The 24628-nt window shown below is 47.4% G+C and overlaps 4 protein-coding genes across 10 annotated transcripts in view; 3 read left to right on the plus strand and 1 right to left on the minus strand.

Annotated features, from left to right (window-relative positions):
• The window catches only part of mapkbp1 (mitogen-activated protein kinase binding protein 1), a 34750-nt gene extending 21302 nt beyond the window's left edge, over positions 1 to 13448 (plus strand). For 2 of the 3 annotated variants that reach the window (XM_062470217.1, XM_062470216.1), the window contains 20 exons: positions 1805 to 1930; positions 2124 to 2194; positions 3446 to 3567; positions 4673 to 4748; positions 4876 to 4987; positions 5094 to 5157; positions 5247 to 5369; positions 5479 to 5633; positions 5856 to 5911; positions 6144 to 6410; positions 6546 to 6679; positions 6822 to 6964; positions 7065 to 7229; positions 7501 to 7600; positions 7807 to 8210; positions 8330 to 9430; positions 9621 to 9706; positions 9786 to 11863; positions 11935 to 11989; positions 12238 to 13448. In XM_062470217.1, the coding sequence (XP_062326201.1) occupies positions 1805 to 1930; positions 2124 to 2194; positions 3446 to 3567; positions 4673 to 4748; positions 4876 to 4987; positions 5094 to 5157; positions 5247 to 5369; positions 5479 to 5633; positions 5856 to 5911; positions 6144 to 6410; positions 6546 to 6679; positions 6822 to 6964; positions 7065 to 7229; positions 7501 to 7600; positions 7807 to 8210; positions 8330 to 9430; positions 9621 to 9706; positions 9786 to 10055 (3575 nt within the window). In that variant the 3' untranslated portion in view covers positions 10056 to 11863; positions 11935 to 11989; positions 12238 to 13448. The remainder of the gene's footprint in view (positions 1 to 1804; positions 1931 to 2123; positions 2195 to 3445; positions 3568 to 4672; positions 4749 to 4875; positions 4988 to 5093; positions 5158 to 5246; positions 5370 to 5478; positions 5634 to 5855; positions 5912 to 6143; positions 6411 to 6545; positions 6680 to 6821; positions 6965 to 7064; positions 7230 to 7500; positions 7601 to 7806; positions 8211 to 8329; positions 9431 to 9620; positions 9707 to 9785; positions 11864 to 11934; positions 11990 to 12237) is intronic. The other variant, XM_062470218.1, reaches the window with a different exon arrangement.
• jmjd7 (jumonji domain containing 7) lies at positions 13442 to 16273 on the minus strand. Of its 5 annotated transcripts, XM_062470225.1 has the most exons (10): positions 16148 to 16273; positions 15911 to 15961; positions 15651 to 15804; positions 15522 to 15540; positions 15287 to 15418; positions 14954 to 15010; positions 14743 to 14838; positions 14474 to 14550; positions 14123 to 14282; positions 13442 to 14042 (listed from the first exon to the last, which is right to left on the minus strand). In XM_062470225.1, exons 3-10 carry the CDS (start codon positions 15735 to 15737, stop codon positions 13954 to 13956), a joined length of 717 nt encoding a protein of 238 aa, XP_062326209.1. In that variant the 5' UTR covers positions 15738 to 15804; positions 15911 to 15961; positions 16148 to 16273; the 3' UTR covers positions 13442 to 13953. The 5 variants fall into 5 exon arrangements, with proteins under 5 accessions (XP_062326209.1, XP_062326206.1, XP_062326204.1 ...); XM_062470222.1 differs by having other exon boundaries at positions 14464 to 14550; positions 15287 to 15540; positions 16148 to 16270; XM_062470220.1 differs by having other exon boundaries at positions 15287 to 15540; positions 16148 to 16267.
• tbpl2 (TATA box binding protein like 2) lies at positions 16086 to 18252 on the plus strand. The gene is made up of 6 exons (XM_062470226.1): positions 16086 to 16489; positions 16745 to 17106; positions 17181 to 17268; positions 17461 to 17552; positions 17651 to 17818; positions 17901 to 18252. Exons 1-6 carry the CDS (start codon positions 16439 to 16441, stop codon positions 18070 to 18072), a joined length of 933 nt encoding a protein of 310 aa, XP_062326210.1. The 5' UTR covers positions 16086 to 16438; the 3' UTR covers positions 18073 to 18252.
• A 75-nt stretch (positions 18253 to 18327) lies between these two features.
• Positions 18328 to 24574, plus strand: atg14 (autophagy related 14). Its single transcript, XM_062470219.1, has 11 exons — positions 18328 to 18856; positions 19475 to 19537; positions 19632 to 19674; positions 19756 to 19837; positions 20372 to 20609; positions 20956 to 21185; positions 21401 to 21518; positions 21908 to 21998; positions 22088 to 22173; positions 22276 to 23285; positions 23338 to 24574. Exons 1-10 carry the CDS (start codon positions 18570 to 18572, stop codon positions 22574 to 22576), a joined length of 1539 nt encoding a protein of 512 aa, XP_062326203.1. The 5' UTR covers positions 18328 to 18569; the 3' UTR covers positions 22577 to 23285; positions 23338 to 24574.
• Positions 24575 to 24628: the final 54 nt, after the last annotated feature.

A 24628-nucleotide genomic window follows, 5' to 3' on the forward strand; every position in this document is an offset into this window, starting at 1 on the left:
TCACGCGAACCACCTCAAAGCTGGTTGTGATGGTGACTCAAGCAGAGCTTAATTCCTGTAGCCAAGTATGAAGCAGCTTTTATAGGATTTAACTTCTCCCTAATTAACACCACAATGAACCACGTCTTTCTCATGTGAGAAGCTGCTCTGCCGCACTCCGTTTTGAGTGTGCTGCTCTGGGAGTGTGTGCCTGACAGGCTTATTTGTGAATGGAGGCGTGTGCCATGTGGGGTATTGAAGGGACATTTACAGGCTGGTTAAAGTAGACTGGGGGGGGGGGGTGGAAGCGGGGGAGGGGAGAACTCATGCTGGCACCAGTCCTGCCAGCCCACCTCACCCCTCCCCATCCTCCCAGACTCCAGCACATCTGAAGGGAGCAGAGGAAATATCTGGTTTATCTCCCCCTCTTGTACGCTTCGGTCTCTGGTCACATATTAACACCTCTGTGGTGCTAATCGTCTACAGTAATCCTAGCTTTTTGTTCTATAAGGCTGCTTCAGCAGACACACACAGACACACACACTTGTACATAGGCCTACTGTAGACACGCACACACGTAAAGACACACATACCAGTGTTTCCCACAGAATGTGATTATATTTGTGGCGGTAGGCAGAGACAGATGTTGTAAAAATGTGGGGCTCAGCCCAAACTTATGTCGTAAGTTATGTCAGACCCCCCCCCCTCCCCCCCAACAAAAAAAAAATTCAAGCTTCTGAAATTCAAATAGAACAAAATTCAGACTGCTTGAATGGTGAAATTCAGATTCCAAAAATTAGAACAACAAATATTTGAGCCGAAAAAATGAGATTGCAACATCCGGGATCCGTGGTGTTTAAATGTCAAAACGATACAAAACATGATGTCACTGATTTGCTTCCATAGCGAGCGGGCTTCCATAGAGAACGCGAGCGGGCAAGAAGGGGCTGAGCGAATCAATGTGCTGCGCGCAACTCTACATGTTAAACAGTAAAAATAAAAATAAAATCAATGCATGGGAAACAGCATACATTTCTGGGAGCCTTCCAAGCCCCTCTCCTCTGCACTCTCTAGTGTTGCAGACTGAGATATAATCTGTTTTCACTGGAGGAGAAATCCATGTTTATTGGATCCATGTTTGTCTAACAATAGCCATGAGAGCTGCCTGTCCTAGGTGTAATGCAATTTCACCTGATGTGGGTGATTTAATTAGTGATTATGACCAGCCACTCAGTCACTCTCCACCCAGGTTTCTGGGAGGCTGCAGTGAATTCCCTCACAGAAGCACAATATCTGCTGAATATCTGAAGAGAATGATAAGTTACATGGTCTGCACATGGTGATCATGTGTCAGTAAGCAGCACAGTCTAGGCTCCACATGCTGACCCCAGACCAGCTGAACTCAGGAGGAGGCTGCCTGCTCATCAGAAACATGAGAGAACTTGTTCTAATGAAGCACTTTTAACTATGTGCTAGATGGAGAACAGGTGTATGGGACTGGGAAGCTGGTGAGCTCCTGGAGTTTAGTGTAGAAGGTGTGTGTGTTTGTGGTGTCTGTGGATTCATATGTAAGTCGCTGTGAGCGACTTACAGTAAGTACAGGGACATTCTCCCCGAGGCAAGTAGGGTGAAGTGCCTTGCCCAGGGACACAACGTCATTTGGCACGGCCGGGAATCAAACTGGCAACCTTCAGATTACTAGCCCGATTCCCTCACCGCTCACCCACCTGACTCCCATTTAATATGTGTGTGTGAGTGTGTGTGTGTGTGTGTGTTTAATATGTGGAATGTCTCTTACCTGTGTGTGTTTCTTGGTGTGTGTCAGACATGAAGCTGCTAGCCACGGCCAGTAGGGATCGTCTGATCCACGTGTTGGATGCCGAGCAGGACTACAGTCTGCTGCAGACACTGGACGAACACTCCTCCTCCATCACCGCTGTGCGCTTCGCTGGTAAGGCTGCCTGACCACACACACACACACACACGTAGAAGACACATTGCACATATTAACACACACACCCTAGGTTCCTCCTTCTAATCATGTCAAACGTTCTTACTTGTGTAGCACAAGTTCAGTCTTTGAATTTGACTTTGAAGTTGTGGTGCATGTTGACATTGTTTTAACGCCTCTCTCCTCCCTCCAGCCAACGAGGGCAAGGTGAGGATGATCAGCTGTGGAGCGGACAAGAGCATCTACTTCCGCACGGCCCAGAAGGTAAAGGTGGATCAGATGGCTGAGTGGTTAGGGAAAAAAGGCTATTAATCAGAAGGTTGCCGGTTTGATTCCCGGCCGTGCCGATTGACGTTGTGTCATTGGGCATTGCACTTTACCTTACTTGCCTCAGGGCGAATGTTCCTGTACTTACTGTAAGTCGCTCTGGATAAGAGCGTCTGCTAAATGGCTAAATGACAATGTAAATGTAATGTAAACATCTTTGGCTGCTGTACAGCACCTGACAGGGTTGGCAGCAGTGCCCCTCGCTAACACACACACACACACACTCTCCAGCACACTTACCGGTGTATCACAAGCTCCTAGTTCAGAGTAGGATCTGACACCACAAACAAGCTCCCCTGAAGATCCCTTTAGTAAGCCTGCGCCTCATCTGGTCAATTCAAGGCTGTAAGACGCAAGCCTGATAAGCCTTCTGCTTATCTCCTCATGAATCATGGAGGAATAGAAGTGCTGCGTATTAGACTGGGGGGAGGATATCACATTTGTGGCATCGTCAGCATCCTAGCGTGACATCACTGCTGGGGGTTAAATCTCTTTCTTGCCACACACACAGATGATCTCTGTGTGTTCCGGAGGGATGCTGTATGGTCTAAGGGGGGGGGGGTCTGCATTAATCCAGAAGTGGGCGATCCCAGGTCAACACGGGGAACACAAGCGCAGCTTGTTGTTATGTAACTCAGAGTTGAACTGGCAGGGAGAGATCAGAGGGGAACTCCAGCTCTGGTATGAGGATGTTGAATCTAATTAAAGAGGGAGCAGAGAGCCCTAACCAAGTGGAGAAGTCACGGCGACATAGTAAAACCCTCCACAGCCTTACAAGGTCACATGTTGTGGTAGAATGAGATTCGTCTTAGCAACAATACAGGCCGGTTGCGTGGACAAAGCCTGCGATCGAGTGCTCTTATGTTTTAATGGACGTTCTCCCTGGGAGATGCTTGATGTTAGTCCAAGACCAGGTTTATTTTAGCCCAGAGGGAAACTGGCCCTCAGTCTTTTCAAACACAGCTAGTAAGAAAATGCTTCATTGGTTTAATGTTGCAACCAAAAGTCTTGACAGATGACTGGTAATGCTGTTGAACCCACCATTAAGAACATGTGTCCCAATTTAATCCTGTTGTAAACTATGCACCTAGAGCTCTAAACATTGAAGTGAGAACATCACCTTTTCTCAGCTAGCTGAACGGACTGGTCTCAATGTGTCAGTGGCTAATCTTGACCTCTGGTTCCTAGACAAATGAGGGAATGGAGTTCACCCGCACCCACCACACCGTACGCAAGACCACCCTGTACGACATGGACATCGACCCCACCAGGAAGTATGCTGCTATTGGCTGTCAGGACCGCAGTATCAGGTAGGCACATGTTGTTGTTGTTAATGAGTGAGTGAGTGTGTGTGTGTGTGTGCCCACATGCATTGGAATCATCACGCCTCAGTAATCCAGCAGACTGTGTAGTCATGTTAACAGTTTAGGGCTCAGGTGGGTGGACAGGATGTAGGAAGGGATTAGGATGGATTATGCGCCTGTCTGGGCAGGTTGACACTGAGAGAAGTATACTGTTTGTTCTTAAGGCAGGTACTTCATGTTACCCCACTCTACTCTACTTTCCTCTATTCTACTCTGCTTTATGCTCTGCAGTTTTCTACAGTCTGTAACATAGGTTGGAATGTAACTCAGAATTGGTGATAAAGCTAAGCATCTCTTTGCTGTGGTCAACCTCAAGTCCTGCTTCATTATCATGTCAGGAATGTGGCAGAATTACTACTTTACTTAGAGGGCTCCTCCAAGCATTATCTCTCCTCTCTCTTGTACTGGTCAGCTTACTCCATGGCCTGTCCTGTAGTCTGAAACCAATCATTGGCTTTAGTTTAACAAGACGGGACAGGCACTGTGTTCTTGTTTTTCTTGTAAGAGATTTCAGAAGTGAATGGTTGACTGGCTGTCTTCCCCTTCCCACCCCGCATCACTCCCTTCCCACCCTGCCTCACTCCCGCCTCACTCCCTTCCCACCCCGCCTCACTCCCTCCCCACCCTGCCTCACTCCCTCCCCACCCGCCTCACTCCCTTCCCACCCCGCCTCACTAACCTCCCCACCCTGCCTCACTCCCTTCCCACCCCGCCTCACTCCCTCCCCACCCCACCTCACTCCCTTCCCACCCCGCCTCACTTCCTTCCCACCCCGCCCCACTCCCTTCCCACCCGCCTCACTCCCTTCCCTGGCCTTGCCTGACAATGCCTCCCTAGGTTGGCTAGTGTAATAGTTTGACTGGGCCACAACTGTTTGGAATTGCTGTAAGACTGCCCCCTGGTGGTCATAAGAAGAACACCCGTCAGACCAGTGTCTGAGCTTCGAAGTTGTGTACAGATGGACATACATGTGTCTGTACAGCTGTGTGTTGAGCCTGTGTCTTCTCCGCTTTACCTGTTCTCATGCTGCCTGTCTCCCTGTTCCTCTCAGGATCTTCAACATCAGTAATGGCAAGCAGAAGAAGCTGTACAAGGGCTCCCAGGGGGAGGATGGCACCCTCATTAAGGTAGCTACGTCTGAAGGCTTCCCAGGGCTTTGATCAGACCGAATCTCGATGCAGGTCAGCCTAATGTTCTCGATGAGTGTAGTCATTAAGCTTGTGTCTCTGTGTGTGTGTGTGTGTGTGTGTCCAGGTCCAGACAGACCCCTCAGGACTATATGTGGCCACCAGCTGCTCAGACAAGAACATCAGCATCTTTGACTTCTATTCTGGAGAGTGTGTGGCTACCATGTTTGGACACTCCGGTAAGACTAGTCGCTCTCGCTCGCTCCCCACTTAACCCCTGCCTGCAATCACTTCCTCTTAGAGGAGCGGTTCTTCTGACAGCCTCCCTCAATGTGTGTTCCACAGAGGTCGTAACAGGCATGAAGTTTACCAACGACTGCAAACATCTCATCACCGTGTCTGGAGACAGGTAAATCCAATGTCAAAATATCGAATCATTTCCTGACAGTTCTCGTGCGTGCGTCTCTTGACGTCTGACTGGCCTGTGTGTCTCTGCAGCTGCATCTTCGTGTGGCGTCTGAACCCGGAGCTGACCATCAGCATGAGGCAGCGACTGTCTGACCTCAAACAGAACAGCAAGCCGGCACAGAAGACCCCTCCTCAGAAACCTGGCTCTCTCAGGTACTGGAGCACACACACGCGCGTGCATACACACACACGCGTGCATATACACACACACGCATGGCCAAGAGAATGTCTCTCTAGTCTTTGTGTGTGTGTGTTTCTGCAGCACCAGGAGGGATATCCACAGTGCTCCACCCGTAGTTACCATGTCATCTGACAGCGACAAAGAGTTGGAGGAAGAAGAGGGGATAGAAGAGGAGGATGAGGAAGACCTCATCTCTCCATATATGGTCTCTGGCTCCAGCCCAGGGGAGGAGACTGGTCAGTGGCCCTCCCTCTTTACGGTTTCACATCCTAACCACCATGTAGGGTAGGATAGCGTTTATTTCTGTGCTAGTTCAAGGTCATGGCTAGCATGCTGACATGCTGGGTAAGATGCTATTCTGTTGGATGCATGGGTAATACTACATTCTGAATGGTAAGCTACCAGACATGCGAGTGTTGTTCTAAATTATATTGAAATTTCATTTTTTTTCTTTCCAGACACCTCGGATGAGAAGTGCAACTCTCGCAACTCCCACAGCAGAGAGGTCAAAAAGGTCAGTGTCCTGTCCTGCCCCCCCCCCTCTCTCTCCACTCTTTTTCAACCTCTCTCCACTCTCCTTGTAACAAATAATGATCATGTATTCATGTCGCTGAGGCTTTAAAATCCAAAGCGATGTACAGGGGGGATTTGACCTCTTGACCTGCTCTCAAATACTCTACCACTGAACTATACCTATCTGCAGTAGCAGTGCCTAAGGTGTGGTTCTGTACTGCTGTGTGCTGTAGGAGGGCTCGGCTGGGCGGCGCCCCCAAACAGACAGTTCTGGCGCCGGCCCGCGTCCTCGGCGCCGCTGGTCCCGGAGGATGAGCAGCATGGACCTGATGGTCAAGTCCATGTTGGACCTGAGACAGCTGGAGTCCTTCTCCCTGCAGGAGCCCTCCTCCTCCACCACCGCCACCCTTCTCCCCAGGAGAAGCCAGCCTGCGGTGCCCAGCAGAGAGCCCCAAGGCCTGGGCAGCACCACCAGCCTGCACATCCCCCCCACCGCCTGGGTGAGGCCCCTGTACTTCCATCACTCACACTGCATGGACCAATGAGTATCAAGGCTTATTTGATGTGTTATGTAGTCTAAATGCCTCTAACAGTTTCTCCCTGTGTGTGTGTGTGTGTTTCCTGTCTCCATGCAGGGAGAGGTGAGGGACGGGAGGTGGCAGCAGAGGCCAGACTTCATCCTGCTGTCCCCCCAGAGCCCAGAGCCGGACAGAGAGGGCCCTGTGCTCTACCCTGACGGCTGTGAGGACACAGTCAGCCTGGCCGGCAGGTACGCTAGGCTGCTGACGGCTGCTTAAGACACCAGCCTAAGATGTCCTCCATATTTCTTTCCCTCTCTCTCTCTCTTTCTATTAGTACACTTAACAATCTATACAGACCTTGTCTCTTGTGTGTTGTGCGTCTGCTTCCAGTGAGTACCAGGTGAAGGAGCTGCCCCGTGTCCCGCTGGGTCGGAGTGTGAAGGAGGGCCAGGACAAACACAGCCCTGACAGCGCCTGCTCTGTGGATTATAGCAGCAGCCGGCTGTCCAGCCCTGACCGGCCTCCAGGAGAGGGTGAGACACACACACCCCAACACGCTAACACCAACACGCTAACGCAAGTATTTCCAGTACTTTCCATTGATCTCATTTTTGGTGTGTGTGTGTGTGCCAGACTCAGAGCCCACTGAGCCCCTCAGTGTGGATGGCAACTCCTCAGAGCTGGACATGGAGGAGCTGGAGGGGGAGGAGACCACGGTCACCCCCGTCCCACAGACCCCTGACCAGGAGGCTTTCCTCAAACAGCACTTTGGCACCCTGGCAGACCTGGAAACTATAGGTACTGTAAGACTAAGTAGCTCTACAGCTAGTTCTGCTAGGGCTGGGTTAGCTAGTTCTACTAGAGCTGGGTTAGCTAGTTCTGCTAGGACTTGGTTAGCTCGTTTTCATAAAGCTGAGTAGGCCTGTTTGTCAACAAGTATTTATGTACTGGCATACATATTGTGAAAAACACTGTCCAATCAAAGCATTTTACAGCATAACTATTTATGCACTGTCAGGATGTAATAGGAACATGCCATTATTCATGATGGTGTGTTTTTGGTCTTCAGGAAGCCCGACCAGAGCTCATCAGAACTGTACAGACAGTGTCAGCATCTCATCAAAGTTTCTGTCCCAAGGCTCCCAGAGTCTCCAGGGCTCCACTAGCAGGTAAAGGTGTACTGTACTGTCACCTCACGCTCCTCACAGCCGACTAACCACAACTCACACCAGCTGTGTGTTTCCTAAAGTATGGTCTTTGTCTTGTGGTTATCCTACTAGTTATTCTCTTCCTGACTGTTCCCTGAGTAGCCATTTCCTTTCTCAGTTGAACTCTTGACTGGCAGTTTTCTGAGTGGCTGTTCTCTCCACCACAGATCGATGTTTCCATTCCTGCCTAAAAGCATTTCCACTGGGGATATGAAGCTGGCCAGCGGGGTGGTCCGGCCCCTGGTGTCTGAAGTACGACCCATCATGGAACAGAACCAGGACCAGACCAAACATCCAGTGTGTGCCCCTGATCAGGGCCATAGTGTGGCCCATGAGGGCAACCTCAAGGTCAGGATCCAGACGGACATTCAGCTTCAGAGGAAGGGCTTGGAGGACAGGTGCCCCCCTGAGAAGGTGCCCCCCCAGGCTCTGCGCTGCTCTCCCCTGAAGAAGAAGAGCCCAGCGGTGGACCCTCGCAGGAACGCCAGCCCCGTAGCCAAGGCTGCAGCCTCCCACCTCGCCTCCTCTTGCCTCCGTAAGGCCCAGTCGGTCCACAACCTGCACACAGAAGGTAACACACAGCACACGCGCTCCCTACACACACACACACACACAGCACACTCTACACACACACACACGTGTAAACCTGCGCTCACAGTATATTCGTTTCTGTCCCTTTTGTACCCCCAGATCAGTCCCTGTCTGTGGGCCGACCTTCCAAGGAGGTGGCCCCCCAGCCTCAGCCTCAGCCCCAGCCTCAGCCTCAGCAGTTGGCCATAGAGCGCCCTTCCACCTTGCCCAACACCCCCCGACGCACCCTCCCCATTGTACCCCTCCCCACCTCCAGCTCCCAGCAGCCCCGGGACAGCGTGGGCAGCAGTGCCATGGCGGCCACGGCCACCACACCGACCCGGGTCGGGGGCAGCCTCAGATCCCGCTCCTACATGAGCCCCACCACCAGCTCCATGGCCAAGATGTCCCGCTCGGTTTCCATGGGAGACAGCCTCGACGTTCCGGAAGCCTGCGAGGATTCCTGCGTCTCCTCTGAGTTCCGCAGGAGCTCGGCCTCCTCCACCTGCTCTCAGGCCAAACCGCCTCCGGCCGCTTCCACCACCCCTCCCCCTGCTGTAGCCGTGGTAGCATCCACCATGGTGAGCCCCGCCCCCTCAGGCTCGACCACGCCCCAGGCAGCTGTTGTCCCCACCCTCATCACCAGCGTCCCAGCTAACCCCGCCCCATCCAAGAGCCTGCAGGTCAAGCTCACCGGCAGCACGCGACCCCAGCTCAGCCTGGACGTCACCAAACCCCTCCCAGACAAGCCCTCGCTCGCCTCCTTCTCCCCCAACAGCAAGAACCCCTCCAGAGCCCCCCCAGCCAGCCACACGGCCCCCCCAGCTCCACTCTCCACTAACGTGCAACTGGTCGCTGCTATGCCGACCTCTACCAGCACTGTAGAGGGCCCAGCTCAGAGCTCCACAACAGAGCAGGGCTATTGTCCCACGGCAGAGCTGCCCCTCCAGGCCCATGCAGGCAGCCAACTGGAGCCCCTGAGAGAGGGAGAACTGATCCAGATGGAGAACCCAGTGGTAGAGAACATGCTACCAGCTGTGGCCCAGAACGCAGGTTTGCTCCAGCACTCTCCCTCCTTCATCCTGTCATCTCTGCCTGTGCATCTGGGTCTGGGCCTTAGTCCTGGTCTGTCCTTGTTCTCCACTGAGCTCTGGTCCCTGTCTTCCTCCGCCCCACTGCTCTCTTCACCCTCTTCATCCATTAACCAGCACCTTCCAACTGGTGAGGCATGCCATTTCTCGGTCATATCCCATTAACACGGTCTGTCTGTCTGTCATGTGTGTTCTACTCTGGGTTCTCACTGCACCTCACACACTCCATGTGTAGGATAGGTAACTAGTGAAGTAATTAGCCTCTGAAATCACACTTTTGATTGGTTGCTCTGACCATGTCCCGCGTCTGTCTCGTCTAGATGTGTCTTTGAGTGTGGAGTCATGCAAAGCAATGGCCAGTGAGCTTCAGAGCACCTTCAAGAAAGTCTCCAGCCTCTACAGAATGGTGAGTCTCACACATGCACACTAACGCACACACACACACATGCATTCAAAGCATGTAATTGACCCATGTGTCTCTACAGGTGAACAGTGTGTCTGCAGAGTCCAATCAGGAGCAACGTGAAATGGCCAGGGTCCTATCAGAGGCCTTTGATGCTGTGAGGGCGGAATTAAACTCTCTGCCAGAGGGCGGGGCCAGTGCCAGCATCCCAGAATCCCCAGTGCCCCTGTGCATGCTGGGTAGCCACGCAGCACCAGGGGAAGGGGAGGAGAGGACTCTGGCTCTGCTGGAACAGTACTCTCAACTCCTGCTACAGGCTGTGGAGAAAAGGCTGGACAACAAACTCACCTAGAGCTCCTCTTCCTCCTCCATTTCCTTCTCTTCCTCAAGACTGCACCAACCTTCTAGGCAAATGAAGAAATTTAAGCCATTTTTGTGAATGATGCTCTGCCCAAATACAATGGGCGTCCTTGTTTTAATACAGTCTCCCCCGCCCCCCAACATTGTTTAAACAAACATTAAAAAATGTCTACGTGTTACGAAGGACTTCAAAGCTTTTTTAGGGGTGTTTTTTGGGGGTGAACAGAAGTTGTCTACCTGTTGGACTCTGGATCCTGTTAGCCCTGTGTGTTTCAGTGTAAAAGTGAGGGAGAGCGAAGCAGTGAGGATCTCCCTCTCTCAGCACACACACACGTAACACAAACAGCACAGATCAAGACCCTCTCTCAGGACCAAACCTCAGCAGTTTGAAACACACACACATACTACTTCCTCCTCCCTACAGTAGTGGTCTCCCAGGGACTCAACTACGATGATGTCACTGTTACAGCTGGGGTGCTTGGGGGGGGGGAGGGGGGTTGCTAGGCATTCCTTAGTTACATTACTAGTCTCCATTACTCTGCGTCTACAAGGAGGACTTCCTGGATTAGGTCCTGGAGGTCTGGATGATGCTTGGACAATCAGAGGGTATGGCTGGAAGCCCATCAGTGCTGTGGAACTGTCCATGAGAAGTCTGCATCATAGAAGGACTAGTGAGTACTGGGTGTCATGGAGAGAAAAAAAAGCTAACTCACTGGCCTGGGTCTGGAGTATGAACGACCACAGGACAATCCTAACTAGTCTCAAACGCATTGTTAGACTTGAATCATGTTTTTTTACTGAGTGATTTCATACTGTACATTTTGAGTGAGTGGAACTGAGGGATGGTAGGTGTGTGTGTATTTATTTATTCGGTTGTAAAAGCGCCATTGTGTTATGAAGGTTGTCCATGTTCATTTGTAGTTTTTGGATAACTACTGACTGTGTGGAAGGCTCGTTTTACATAAAATGGGACGCATAGTATTACCAGCCTAGTGTAGGCGCTGCCTACACTCCTAATAGGTTGCATGTCATATACATGATTCCAGACTCCAGAGACAAAGCCAATAATACTTCTTAACACCCAGCTAATCTCCCAGTTGTAAAGGAGATTTGGTGCCTTTATTTCAGGTCAGGTTTTTTTTTCCCCAAGGTTGACTCATTACCCAAAATATTGTATGTGGGGCAATCAAAAGGTTTCTTTTGTGTTTCCAATGACCACTGAAACGTAGTTGATGGCAGAAAAGTAATGTTGAATCGCTGGACAATGATTAGCTGTTTTTCTCTGGACATGACCCCTATTCTTTGTTTTCTTATTTACCATATAAAACCCTTTTCATTCCTGATAACTGTACACCCCATGGACTTCAAACATACCTGTACTGTAAAACACGAGTCATGTACAGAATGTTGGTGCCACACTTCACTGGTTACACTCAGAACAATCACAGTATACATAAAGCATGACCCCACAATTACCAAGATGCCCTTGTTCAATTACTTGATATTTTAATGAACCTCCGGAATTGCTTTAAGGCTAAGACACAGATATGCAGTAGGCCTTGTATTATATACATAAGACTGGAAACACTAAAAAAGACGGAGGATTGTATCTTTTTGGACAGTAGAACAAGATCAGAACTGCCGCTACCTTTTAGATGTAAGTTTTTACTGCTGGCATGAATATATTTGCATGTAGGGTATCAGGAGTATGTAGTAGGGTGGGTATGTATGTATGTATGTACGTAGGGTGTGTATGCACTATATGTATGTATGTGTCAGGGGTATTAATGTATGTATAAGGTGTCAAAAGTATGTATGTAGGGTGTCAGAGGTTTGTATGTATGTGTCAGGGGTATTAATGTATGTATAAGGTGTCAAAAGTATGTATGTAGGGTGTCAGAGGTTTGTATGTATGTATGTATGTATGTATGTATGTAAGGAGACAAGCTTGTTACTTACTAACCCTTGTGCTGCCTTCGGGTTACATGACCCAAAGGTTCACAACGCACCATTGTTGTGTTTACCCAATACAAAAACAAATAAATAGCATTTTATTTTAACCTTCGCAATGTGGGGGGTCTGAGACAGCCCAACGGTTACAAGAAAATGCTTCACTTTGTTTTTGTATGTGGTAAAGTTGTCCCAATACGACGGCGGGTCAGAATGACCCGAAGGTAACACAAGGGTTAAGATGCATGGTTCTCTAGACTGTCGAGATTCTGATGACTGGGTTTCCTCTTGGCCCACTGGGATCTCCTTAACTCCTGGCTGTGTTCCAGCTCAGAACCAGCACCTGCCTGCAATGAAACCCCTCAAGTTCCCCTACTGTCATTTATTTATTCAATACTCTATGATTAATATTTTGTTTAACATGGTTTTCCCACAAAGTAAAACAAAACAAGAAGTGCTACAAGAACATTTGCATCCCTCATTAAGAAATTCTGGACCAATAAATATGCAAATATCACAGACCTCACACCTTGCCCCACCACTGCTCTTTGCGCTTGCTTGACAGGTGAAAGTAAATCAGTTATAACCATTTCAGCAGCATAGTGGGAATTTTTGGTCAATGGCTGCAAGCTCCAGGGTCTCTACACACCATTTTCTCTGTCAAACCTTTCACAACTTTACAACTTTGTTGATGTAAATTCTTGTTACTGACAAGTCCACTGGAGCTTTCAGGCTCCTTTGACGGCATTTGCATATTAGACAGTGATTGGCTTTCGAATGTGACGTACCAAATCTAGTTTGCCAGGGAAACGTTTGAATCTCTGATTTTTAAGTGCACAGACACCTCTCACTTTAGTAGAGGAACGTGAAAATGCTTCTAGTGGAAAATCTTTCCACAGATGCATGTCAGTATTGTCACGGTTAAACATTTTAGGAGACACTAATTTGAGAAAAACACATTGCGTGGAGTGTTTCTGTGAGGTGTGTTATTGCTGCACTTAAATACCTAACTTAACTACCTAAATTCATAAGTGTTAACTTTAGATAATCTGAAGGGGCGTAGGCTAATATGACTACCCCATTGGTTACATGATGCCAGAATCAAACTGTTAAATAATTCAATATTGTATTGGAACTTGGTCTGAAACTGGGCTGGAACTTGGGTCAAACTGCTAGAACTGGAGAATGGAGAAACAGAGGTAGCATTAACTAACCTCGTCTTTTGTACAGTATGACAATATGATAATGCATCTGTCTTAGTTACAGATAGACCAGATGTTTTGTCTTTATTCTAGGAAATGACCCTTCTGAAATGTGTGAATCTGTTACTTCTCTTGTTTTGCTCCAACCTCAGTTCAGTGTTTTTAACCTTGATGTTTCTACTGTGTATCCTCAAGTTCTCTACAGGAGAATAAACATTTATTATTACACTCCAGTGGTGTTTACACATACCTTTATTTACATTTTCCACCTGTACCTTGCCCTGTTACTCTGTTACTAGAACAGCACAATTAGCTGACAGCAATTCAGACTCCAGCATATTCTCGAATATCCTTTAAAAAGAAATTCAAACAAGACAATGATTGTCTTAAAATGAAATACAATACCAGGAAACTTCAGATAAGATATTCCGATACATTTCTACACCGAAGCGGTCTCTCAACTATAAAACAATCCATCCCTATGGTTTCCATACTTGTGTACTTACTGACAATCTGGCTAGAGCTGTCAGGACTCAGTAAACCTAGTAAAAAAAATACAGCCTGGGAATATATGATAACCTATATTCTCATGACCAGGACACTGAAAACACTGTTCCCTTCCTTGAAATTTTTCTTTTGTAAAGGCCAGGGGCATCAGTTAGGTCAGAGATTACCTCGAAGAAGGATGGATAGAGAAGGATTCAAATGCCCAGGGTGATCTCTGACCTCCCAGTGATGTCACAGTGACCCCACAGCCCCCGACAGGGACTCTAGTAGCTGGAAATAGTTGTACTTGAGGTCATACTCCATGTCGTACCAGAAGTTCACTGGGGAGAGGGGAGAGAAAGCAGGTAAAAGTCAAAGTATAGTGTCTGTTTCTACATGCGTCTCTGTGGCGTTGCTGTACCTGCGATGCAGCCATGGGACTGCTGGACATGGTGGAACCAGAGGGAGGGAAGGTAGAGCATCTCGCCTGCTCTCACGGTGCAGCGGAGGGGCTGTGCCAGCCGGTAGGCAGGGTAACACTCCAGGTCTGGGTTCAGAGGGTCCACAGGGATCCATGGTACCTAGGGGGGTATAAGGATTGGGACAAGTTATGTAAAGATTGTTAGGTATGGAGAAAAAACGAGAGGAAGATACAAGTAGCTCACCCAAAACAGTTCAAAAAGAGACTGAATTGATCAAATATAAAGTTTAAAAAACAGCAGAAGTGTCTTAACTGTGTCTGTTAAACGGGTTGGCCCTCACTGGTGCTCACCTTCTCAGACTCTGCTTCATCCACCATATCAAACCCACCATCTTCTCTCTGCCTGTACACCGCTGGCTGGTACAGCTCTGACAACACAGGAGCAAAGAAGACACTGCATAGAATGAGAATAGAAAAGAGCAGTAGAACACAGTACAATGTTTTTACACACTCTGTAGTCCTGTAATATCTCATTGTGTAGACAGCTGTGACTAAACAAGTCAAACATTAAAAGGTTTACAACCCTATGGGATGGCTCAGTGCTGGGAACTATCTCTTACCGTAAGGTATGAAGGGCCGGTCGGATGGAGGGAGCAGGATGAAATGTTTCTCTCCTGATATGACACAGTACAGGTTCTCATAATGGTCCTTGTGCACTGGAGACAAACAATGCATTTACAAGACTATAAGCCTCTAAAACAAAGTCCAGGGTCAAGCCTTTTGTCTGTTAGTCCAACATTACCTATGGCAGACTACATCACTTCTACTTACTGGATGTCACGGCACGGGCTTCTCCCAACCAGAAATTGACAGCATCCGGTAACTTCCCTGGGAAATAAACAAAGTTGCATTTTGAAATTAACGTGTAGGAACGTACAACAACAGAGAAAAGTCAGAACAGAGGCAGTGCTGAAACACTAATAAACACGTCTTTATTCCTGAATTAATCACTGATGTAACATGATTGTATCTCAAAAACATTATTCCACTGCATGGTTGAGTTATGGTACAATGGTACAGGTGATTCTCCAAGGAAGGGATTAAGAAAGGACGTGTGCAAAGAACTCAGCCTGGATAAGGGAGGAGTGTATGAAAGTAACCCACCGAGGGCTTCACTCATCCAGGGTATGTGAGGCTCCACATCCCCCGTCAGCTCAGGGAGCTCCTCCATCAGGTTGGAGCACTGTTTCTGGACATAGAACACTCCTTTGCTCTCCACCTTTCCCTCTATCACGTCTAGCAGAGAGGAGAATGTCATCTTTCGTTCATCTGGCATAACAAACCGGTCTCCGTTTACGGCATCCGCATAGCCGTTTGGGGTCACCGCAACACTAATTACCTTTGATCCCACCGCCTCCCTGCAGTGGAGGAAAGACAGAAACAAGTTACCATGGTTTTCTTCAACACTTACCACCTTCATTCGACGCTCATTTAGAATTAGTTTGTAGATGGCCAGGAAGTGTTATACCTGAGATATGCAGGATTCCACTTGGACAGAGCTGGCCAGTGACTGAAAGCATTGCGGATGATGCAGGGTTTGTTGGGACCAATCCATTCGCGGTAGAACTCAAGAGGAGACGGCGCATGCTCCAGGTAAGGCACGGCTTCATTCAGATACAACTCTACAGTACAATTTAGACATGGCCCTGCTTGTAACATGATCATTGAAACAATACACAATAGTTTCTCTTAAATCCGTGTTTTAACAACTATGAATAGAGAACTCACCGCGTGCTTCTTGTGCAAAGTCTTTTAAATACTTTTTCACAGCATCCATTTCTGCCATTGCAATGGAAGTTTGAACAATATAACAATTTACATATTTGAGGCATGACAATCATAGAGTAATTTTATAGAGTTTACTTAAAACGCCAGCAATGACAAAGAGTATCATAATGTCAAAGAACCAATACACATTATTTGTCGAAAACTGTCATCAAACCAAACCCATGCGCTTGTATTTACTTCTAGTGCGCATGCCCCATCTTCTTCTGCAACGAGGAACAAACGGACTCTTGAAGAAATGTCTCCCTCTGACGGGTGGGGTGAAGAAATGTATTGGGATCTCTTAAGAAAGCTTAACGTTTTATGGGTGGTACATTATAGTTTTTTGCGCAGCATTAAGACCACCTGTCAGCCAGTCACACCTGTTGCCAATTGTGTTAGTTGACAGTCTAACAATTAACACCATCGAACCGTCTCTTACACTACAGTTATCTGAAAGTTAATTCAGTTTCTATAGTAAAATGCTTCATCATGGATGACGAAGCTACATTAGAAAGTTATTTTGATGAATCCATTGCGAACGTAAGTCCCAGTCATTGCTTGTCTGAGGTCAGATGTAGTGCTTTGAACTAACTGAAACTGTTTGTGATTGCCTTCTATTTGGGTGCAGATCAATATTGGAGGGACATTTTTGGCCTCACTAAACCTTACTATGTTATGAAATAAATTGGAGAGATAGACTATTGCAGTATGGTTCTTAATGTATAGGCCTACTTACATTCCAACAGAGTCTCTGATCATGACTGGTGTTTCTCATGTCTATTCATATTTTCCTAGGATGCCAGTGGCTTCCTGTTTGAGGGTGACCTTGGTTTGCAGGGGGGGGCTCAGCTCCAGGACACCTCCTGTCTGTCCTCTGTAAGTGGAGGCCATGAGAAGGATCATGGGGAGGATCTGGACCTTAGCTTCCTGCCTGATGAGCTCAGCAACCAGGAAGAGCCCACTGAGCCCTCCACCAATGAGAACAATGCAGCCAACGTGACGCAGGACAGCGGCTTTTTCCAATACCACACACCACAGGCACCGGTGGTTACCACGGCGATGTCAGGGGCCTCCCCCATCTGCCCAATGACTCCTATGATTCCAATGACTCCCATGACGCCGGTCGCGGAGCGTTCTGGAATCATCCCTCAGTTACAGTGGGTAGAATTATGAAAGTTTACTGGTTTAATCTCGATAGCCATCAGCATCAACTGTGTGTGTATGTTCGTAGGAATATTGTTTCCACAGTGAACCTTGCTTGTCCTTTGGACCTCAAATCCATCGCACTTCAAGCACGGAATGCTGAGTACAACCCTAAGGTATAGCGGGTAAAAAGTACACCTTAATTGTAATGTCTCCTTGAATTTAAGAGTTGTCACCATTCAACATCAGAAACTTTCACTTGGCATTATTGTGACATTAGAAGGGCAGAACCCTTAGCAGAACTTCTGAACTTAACCTGTTGTCCAATCAGAATTGTAACGTTTTGATTTGAACTTGATTTTTTTCAGCGATTTGCTGCAGTTATCATGAGGATCCGGGAGCCCAGAACCACTGCTCTGATTTTCAGTTCAGGAAAGATGGTCTGCACTGGGGCCAAGAGGTGACAGCTTTCACCTCCCCTTCTCTGTCTCTCTTCTTCGAATTCCGAGTCATCCTATGACATTCCTGACCCTGTCCGTTCTCTTGTGGTCTAAACAGCGAGGAGCAATCGCGCCTGGCTGCCCGAAAGTATGCCCGTGTGGTTCAGAAGTTGGGCTTCCCAGCCAAGTTCCTGGACTTCAAGATCCAAAACATGGTGGGCAGCTGTGATGTCTGCTTCCCCATCAGGCTGGAGGGCCTGGTGCTCACCCACCAGCAGTTTAGCAGGTACACTAACCGCAGTGAAACCCACCAAGTCACCATAGATACCCTGACCTCTATATCTGACTCATGTTTTCCAACCACTTAGCTACGAGCCAGAGCTGTTTCCAGGCTTAATCTACCGCATGGTGAAACCACGTATCGTCTTACTGATCTTTGTGTCTGGAAAAGTAGTTCTGACAGGAGCCAAGGAACGTGGTGAGATTTATGAGGCATTTGAAAACATCTACCCAATTTTGAAGGGATTCAGGAAGCAGTAAAATACAGTATTGTGTGAAGTCGAAATCACAATCGAACTCATCTTAACTTGTGTCAACATGCAGGAAATATGTTCTTTGTACGTTTTGTTGAAAGTTGTATATGTTATACTTGAGACTTTATACTTTTGTATTCTGCTAAAGAAAATAAACTAAAGGTTTTCATTATTGTTTTGATTATTAGACATCGTTCCACATATGGTAATCTCCACCCAATAATGACGTAGCTACATAAACAAACCGTGTCACGTGGTTTAAAGAAGCAGGCAGATAGCGCGACAGGGGCTCCGTTGAGAACTGATCCTAGCCTACATATTTTTCTCCTTCCCAGGCCAAATATTCTGATATGAAGACGGCCAAACCGTAGTAAATATATATCGAAAGAACTTATATAAAGAAATGACAACTGGTGGTCTGAAGCATACCACAGGAAAAGCATATTGTTAGTGCTTCCTAATTGCGAAACTAACAGACTTGGTTTAGTTAGCAAGCTAGCCTAGATGGCTTCTGCTGCTGGAGCTGAATTAAGGGCTACTTGCCCTAGTGAGGGGACCTCCGCCGGGGCATTACCTGGTGGTCGACCGCCACTCCGTTCTCATCACCTCTACGCAACGACCACCGCGGGATCCCCCGGATCTCTCATGGTGGAGTCTGTGGACGATGCGGAGGGCCTCTACGTCGCTGTGGAGAGATGCCCACTCTGCAACACAGCCAGGCGCAGGCTGACCTGTGCCAGATGTATCCAGGCAGGGGACTTCGTGTACTTTGACGGTAGAAACCCAGAACGGTGGGTGATGACATTCACAAAATGAACACTAAACAAATGAGACAAAAAGTCAATCGGCTTGTTTCAGGGGAAATCGCTAACCCCATCTAAATGTCAGCAACACAATGGCTTACCAGCATAAACACACAAGATAGCTAGCTGGTTAGCTAGTTAGCAGTACTAGCTAGCTTCTTCGGTTGTTGTTTACTAAATATTACGACAATTTACTTTATTTTATCATTAAAGTTAGAAGTGCTGTAGCCCAATACGTATGTGTCACAGACAATGTAACCAATGTCCTCTTATTGTAGCTAGCCAGTTAGCTTGCTATGTAACTTTTACAGTTCAGGCACAGTATCGTCTTAAGCTAGTTAGCTAGCTGACAAATGAAACCAAAAATCACCATCATGGCATGCGTAGCTGACAGCATGGTCCCGTCGAGAATGTTAGCAGACACATAATATCTTATGTACTGCAATGGCTTACAATGGTTTATTTTGTGTGAATAAGTTATTTTATACCATTGTATAAACTAGGTTTAGTGAAACTGTGAGTTACCCGGCCACTCAAAGGTATTTATGTATCTTTAACGTGAGAAAACTGGGAGAAAGTTATACCAAATTGAATTTATCTTTGCAGTTACACCGAAAAATTAGAGAAACTCAAACTGCTGAGGAAGGAGAAAGAACAACTTCAACAGAGGTACTGTAGCTTTGTCAACAAGTTAGTTTAATATTGTAGTGGATTTTACACTTTCACCTTCATTTTCTTCCATAACACTGCCCTCTTTTCACAGTGTTATCACAGCCATGGATAGAAAGGTTCAGGCTGACCAGCTGGTAGGTTTATTTAGACACCCAAACAAATAGTCTTCTTCACATTTTCTCCTACTGATTTGTTGGGGTAATTGTTTCCTTCAGAAATGGAAGATTATGTCGTGCAAGATGAAGATTGAGCAACTAAAGGAGGCTATCTGTGGAGGGAACGAGGAGGTCAAGAGTGGTAAGTGACAGCCCTGTCAGCAGCAACAGGTGATAAGTAACAAGACAACTTGTCGTAGCTTTACTAGTAACTACACTAATACAAGGTGTAAGGCAGAGTTTCTGGGTACATGTACAGCTTGTGTCTCGGTAAGGTCAAGAGGTCATGCAGCGATCCTCCCTCTGAGCAGAATATAGCATGCAGTCCAGACAGTGGGGAGACAGTAAGGAAAATCATGTACAAATAGGGCTTATGTGATTAACGACCACGTCACCTGCTGAACGTTCTAGTGTGTCAATACACTGACCACTGAAGACCCGTTAAGGAAGCAATTCTGTGCATTCTATATCTGTACTGTCAAACTCATGTTTTTAAGCACTCTTGTAAGAGAGAGTTTTCACTCATGCCATCAGTTTGTCTTGAACTGATGGTTTGATCCGGGCCGCTTGACTAATAAACCAAAGTCAACTCCTTTCCTTTGTCGTGACTCCTTCCGGCCTGCCTTCTCCAGAATTGACATCTTATCACAAGGACTACAACTCCCCCCTCTCCCAGGTAAAGAGCTGCAGCTGCGCTCCCAGGAGGAGAGCCAGAGGCTGCAGCGCCGGGCCAGCCGCCACCAGGAGAAGAGGGACAAGATTGACCGGCACAACCGGCGCCTGGGGGAGCTGCTGGAGAAGAGGGGCCGTGAGCTGCAGGCCCGGCTGGAGCTCCTGGCGGAGGTCCGCAGGGGACACATCCTGGAGCTCACCACGCACATCTTCCTCACTCAGGAGGACAAGCAGGGCAGCAGGTCAGCAGGGACCTACAGACATACAACTATCTCTCTCTGTAACTATCTCTCTCTCTGTAACTATCTCTCTCTCTGTGTGTGTAACTATCTCTCTGTGTAACTATCACTCTCTCTCTCTAACTATCTCTCTCTCTGTGTGTGTAACTATCTCTCTCTCTAACTATCTCTCTCTCTCTGTGTGTAACTATCTCTCTCTCTGTGTATCTATCTCTCTCTCTCTATGTAACTATCTCTCTCTGTGTAACACTCTCCCACACACACACACACACACACACTCAGACCTGACCAAAGGAATATTCAGTGTTGGGCTTCAGCTGATGTTTTTGCCCCTGCGTGTTTCCATCAGGGACCCTGCGGACGTGGCTGCAGAGTGTGACCTTGCGCTGACCTCCAGCACAGTAAGCGAGCTGGCGGAGGCCAGGAGGACCACCTACCTGTCTGGCCGTTGGATCTGGGATGACCAGAATGGAGAGACCAGCATCAGCATCACTGGCCCACCTGTCACCCTGCCTAGCAACGGAGACTGCTCAGCCTACTACACCTGGGTGGAGGAAAAGAGCACCAATGAGGGGCCAGGTAGGATGATAGGGCACAAATAAGAATGGGCGAGGGAACTTGGTGACTTAACCCCCTACTCTAACTGTTTTCAATAGCAATAAGTATGCTGATTACGAAACATCCATGTTAGTGGTAGGCTGCTTATAGTCCCTATTGGCCACATACTGATGCTTCTGCAAAGTTGATCATTCTGTGAAGGACTTCATGTGTGGTGCTGCTGTGTTTCCTGGTAGAGTTGGACCACATAAACCCGGCCCACACCATCAGTGCTGCCCTTTGCTACGCCACCCAGCTTGTCAACATCCTGTCACATATTCTGGATGTCAATCTTCCTAAGAAGCTCTGCAACAGGTTAGGATGTTATCTGATGGAATGTTCCCTGAACCGAAGCACAAAGTATTTCTTCAAGGCGAGCTCTAGAAGTTAATGCTTGACAGCTGTATGATAGATTTAATGCTGATCTTACTCTTTGTGTCATGTGACTGGCACATTCTGTGTAGTTTGCCCGGTTAAAAACAATGGGGGTCTAAGCTTTTCATGTTTGAAAACTTACCATGACGTGCCTTTATTTTTGGTTCCAAAAATATGCTTGTTTAGTTATAAAAATTGACAATTGTCTGTGTTAGATCTGGATACATGTCTTTCAGGTATTTTGTAGTTACATGTCTTTCAGGTATTTTGTAGTTCTCGGAAACTAATGCAATGACTGAATTGTGTATTCTGCCTGTCTTGTCTCCTAGTGAGTTCTGTGGTGACAACTTGAGTAGATACCGCTTCACTAGGGCTCTCACCAAGCTCAACACCAACATCCTGCACCTGTGCTTCTCCCAGGTACCTGTGTGTACTGTGAGTGTTTGAGATCATAGCCCTGGCTGAAGGGCTTTACAGTCACTAACCTGTGTGTGGGTGTTCTCCTGCAGCATGTGGACAGTGAACTGCTGCATCCCCACCACACCCTTAGGAACATCATGTTCCTGGTCTCCCCTGACAACAGGAACCTGGGGAGGTAACTTCAGGCTAACTCTCTTTTTTATGGCCACGGTCCAGCTCTCTTCTACCCCTTTTATGGTTGTTTATATTTTGGCCATATGTCTTTCTCGTCACCCAGGACGGGTCCGTACGAAGTCAGTGCTGACCTGGAAGACTCCATGGAGTTTGTTGAGCCGGAGGCGGCCGGGCCTGCGGAGGAGAGTGGCGAGGAGGCGGTAACGGATGAGGAGACGGACCTGGGGACAGACTGGGAGACGGTTCCAAGCCCCCGCTTCTGCGACATCCCCTCCCAGCCCATGGACCTGTCCCAGAGCACGGCCATGCAGGTGTCCCAGCCCGGGGCCAACGCTGGGGGCATGATCTCCTCCGCCGCGGCCTCTGTCACCTCCTGGTTCAGGGCCTACACAGGCCAGCGCTGACTGGGAGACCAGCTAGGCTGGGCTGGACCAGAAACAGGTTGTTGTGTACTGTCGCTCAAGAGCTGCTGGGCTCTGTTCTAGAACTACAGTAGATTCTGATCGGCTGGTCAATGAAGTGACCTTGGACCAGGTCTTGGCTGGTTGAAGCTATGCAACAACATACTCATACAGAGCCAACCTGACATGGCCTTATGTTCTTTGGTCTGGCCTGGCCTAGCATGATCTGCTTTGCTGTAGCTCATCTTACCCTGTCCTAACCTACACACTAAGAAGGGAAGAGAGAGTTAGTTTCTACTAGCCTGCATGACTGAACACTTTGTAGGCTTGATGGCAGATGAGTGTCTCTGAAGTAGTAGTGTTTGTCTGGGGCTCTGACTATTAACCTGTTTGGACGAAGGCCTTTATAGTGGAGAGAGCGAATGAGAGCATGGCAGGTGGTCTCCAACTCTGTTTCACTTTGTAGATGGTCAGGCCCCTAAGGACTTACGAGCTGGTGTGTCACAATGTAGGAATCTTATTCTGCTCCTTCTGCAACACCCTCATAGGCTGAAAGAGGATCTGCTGGACTGATGCCATCATTTCCTGTTACTCCTTAAACATGCAAATAGGAATGAGTAAGTTGTCGGTCAGGAGATGCATGTGATTGGATGTCAAAATGTGTTAATTGTTCATCATGTTCCTTAGTCTTGAAATCTTTCCAGTTTATTTGGTTTGTCTCTTCATATGATATTTGAAGAGGTTATGGAAAGTTCAGTTGTCAGACTAAAGCCAAACAAGGAACTTTCTGGCTGGACGTGTCCTCACTTGAATATGACGTGGCACTTTTTGTTTTACAGTTGACTTTACCTTTTACATGTTGTTTACAAAACCTGATCCTAATGGGACAGGACAGATGGCTGACCATTAAGAGTAAGAGTAACAATCATATTATTTTACTGTTCCAGGAGAGAGGGTTACCATCTTGTAAGTCTTTTACTGCTGTCCCAGTTGTAACTGATCAAATATAGCTCACCATCAAGCTCATAACACAAATCTGGTTTACTAGATCGGTTTTTGGGTGAAAACATACAAGGTTGTTGCTCTTCACTGACAAGGTCGGGCTAACCCCTTAGAAGTAGCGATGTAGCCTGAAGCTGGAAGCAGATGTGCCAGTGGGCTTGTGGAATGGAGGGTCTGTGAGTCTTAAAGATGGCTCTAAACAGCCCCAAGGAAGCTACCTAAATCATACCAACTGACAGACACCACGGAGGTACCGTATGTTTTGGGAATGTATTTCGGATTTGCAAAAATGCATCAAAAGGAGAGACATGTCTCATCTTGTGGATCTGAAATACCACCCCAGGTGTTTCTTTTATATTTTCATGGGAAAATGGGTGCCTAAAAATGTAATTTTTGGTTTAGCAGTTAGACAGACAGAACATCTTACATGCCGTTTTATCCTCTGAATCTGATGTTTTCGTTTTTTTATTCTTGACTATTTACAGCACTTCAGAACTTTGAAAACAGTGACACCTCTGTCACTTTCCCTGTCACCACTTCATAGCTAGTCCTGTCCCAGCATTCTGGAACACCATGGCATCACCACCTCATAGCTAGTCCTGTCCCAGCATTCTGGAACAACATGGCAACTCGGTTGGGTTCTTCTGTTATTTTAGCTAGGGATTTGTGTGGAATGCCTTTCAAAACATGTTGAATTATGCACACTCGGCATTTACAGTATAAATGTCACCCAAAGCAATATTTGAATAGAAAAGACCTTTGCAAGGATCTTGTATAATACTAGTAAAATGTGTGAATGGATTAATACTTGTTTTTGTTGACATAAACATCTGATTCAAACCTGTGGTCTTTTTAGTATCTTTTAAAAGTCTCCAATGTTCTGTGATTCATATGATTATCACTACTATCTCATTGTAGGACCTAATAGAAATTGACTGAAAAACCTTTGAATAAAACGATGTTGCGTCACTGTTACATGTCAGTGGCTATGCACATATGACAATGATTATAGGAGTGCTGGCCCTCTTCAATGAGAAACACTGAAATCTAAAC

The sequence above is a fragment of the Osmerus eperlanus genome, chromosome 9, assembly GCF_963692335.1.
Source record: "Osmerus eperlanus chromosome 9, fOsmEpe2.1, whole genome shotgun sequence".
Lineage (NCBI taxonomy): Eukaryota > Metazoa > Chordata > Actinopteri > Osmeriformes > Osmeridae > Osmerus > Osmerus eperlanus.

Bases quoted from the DNA above. Each gene is read 5' to 3' on its own strand.
- tbpl2 (XM_062470226.1), top strand. From the start codon at position 16,439: ATGGATGACGAAGCTACATTAGAAAGTTATTTTGATGAATCCATTGCG. The intron at 16,490-16,744 runs GTAAGTCCCAGT...ATATTTTCCTAG, and splicing joins TTGATGAATCCATTGCGAAC to GATGCCAGTGGCTTCCTGTT. The intron at 17,269-17,460 runs GTATAGCGGGTA...GATTTTTTTCAG, and splicing joins ATGCTGAGTACAACCCTAAG to CGATTTGCTGCAGTTATCAT.
- atg14 (XM_062470219.1), top strand. From the start codon at position 18,570: ATGGCTTCTGCTGCTGGAGCTGAATTAAGGGCTACTTGCCCTAGTGAG. The intron at 20,610-20,955 runs GTCAGCAGGGAC...TGTTTCCATCAG, and splicing joins GAGGACAAGCAGGGCAGCAG to GGACCCTGCGGACGTGGCTG. The intron at 21,519-21,907 runs GTTAGGATGTTA...CTTGTCTCCTAG, and splicing joins CCTAAGAAGCTCTGCAACAG to TGAGTTCTGTGGTGACAACT.
- jmjd7 (XM_062470220.1), bottom strand. The intron at 15,805-15,910 runs GTGAGTTCTCTA...ATTGTACTGTAG, and splicing joins CTTTGCACAAGAAGCACGCG to AGTTGTATCTGAATGAAGCC. The intron at 14,839-14,953 runs GTAAGTAGAAGT...GTTTGTCTCCAG, and splicing joins AGCCCGTGCCGTGACATCCA to TGCACAAGGACCATTATGAG.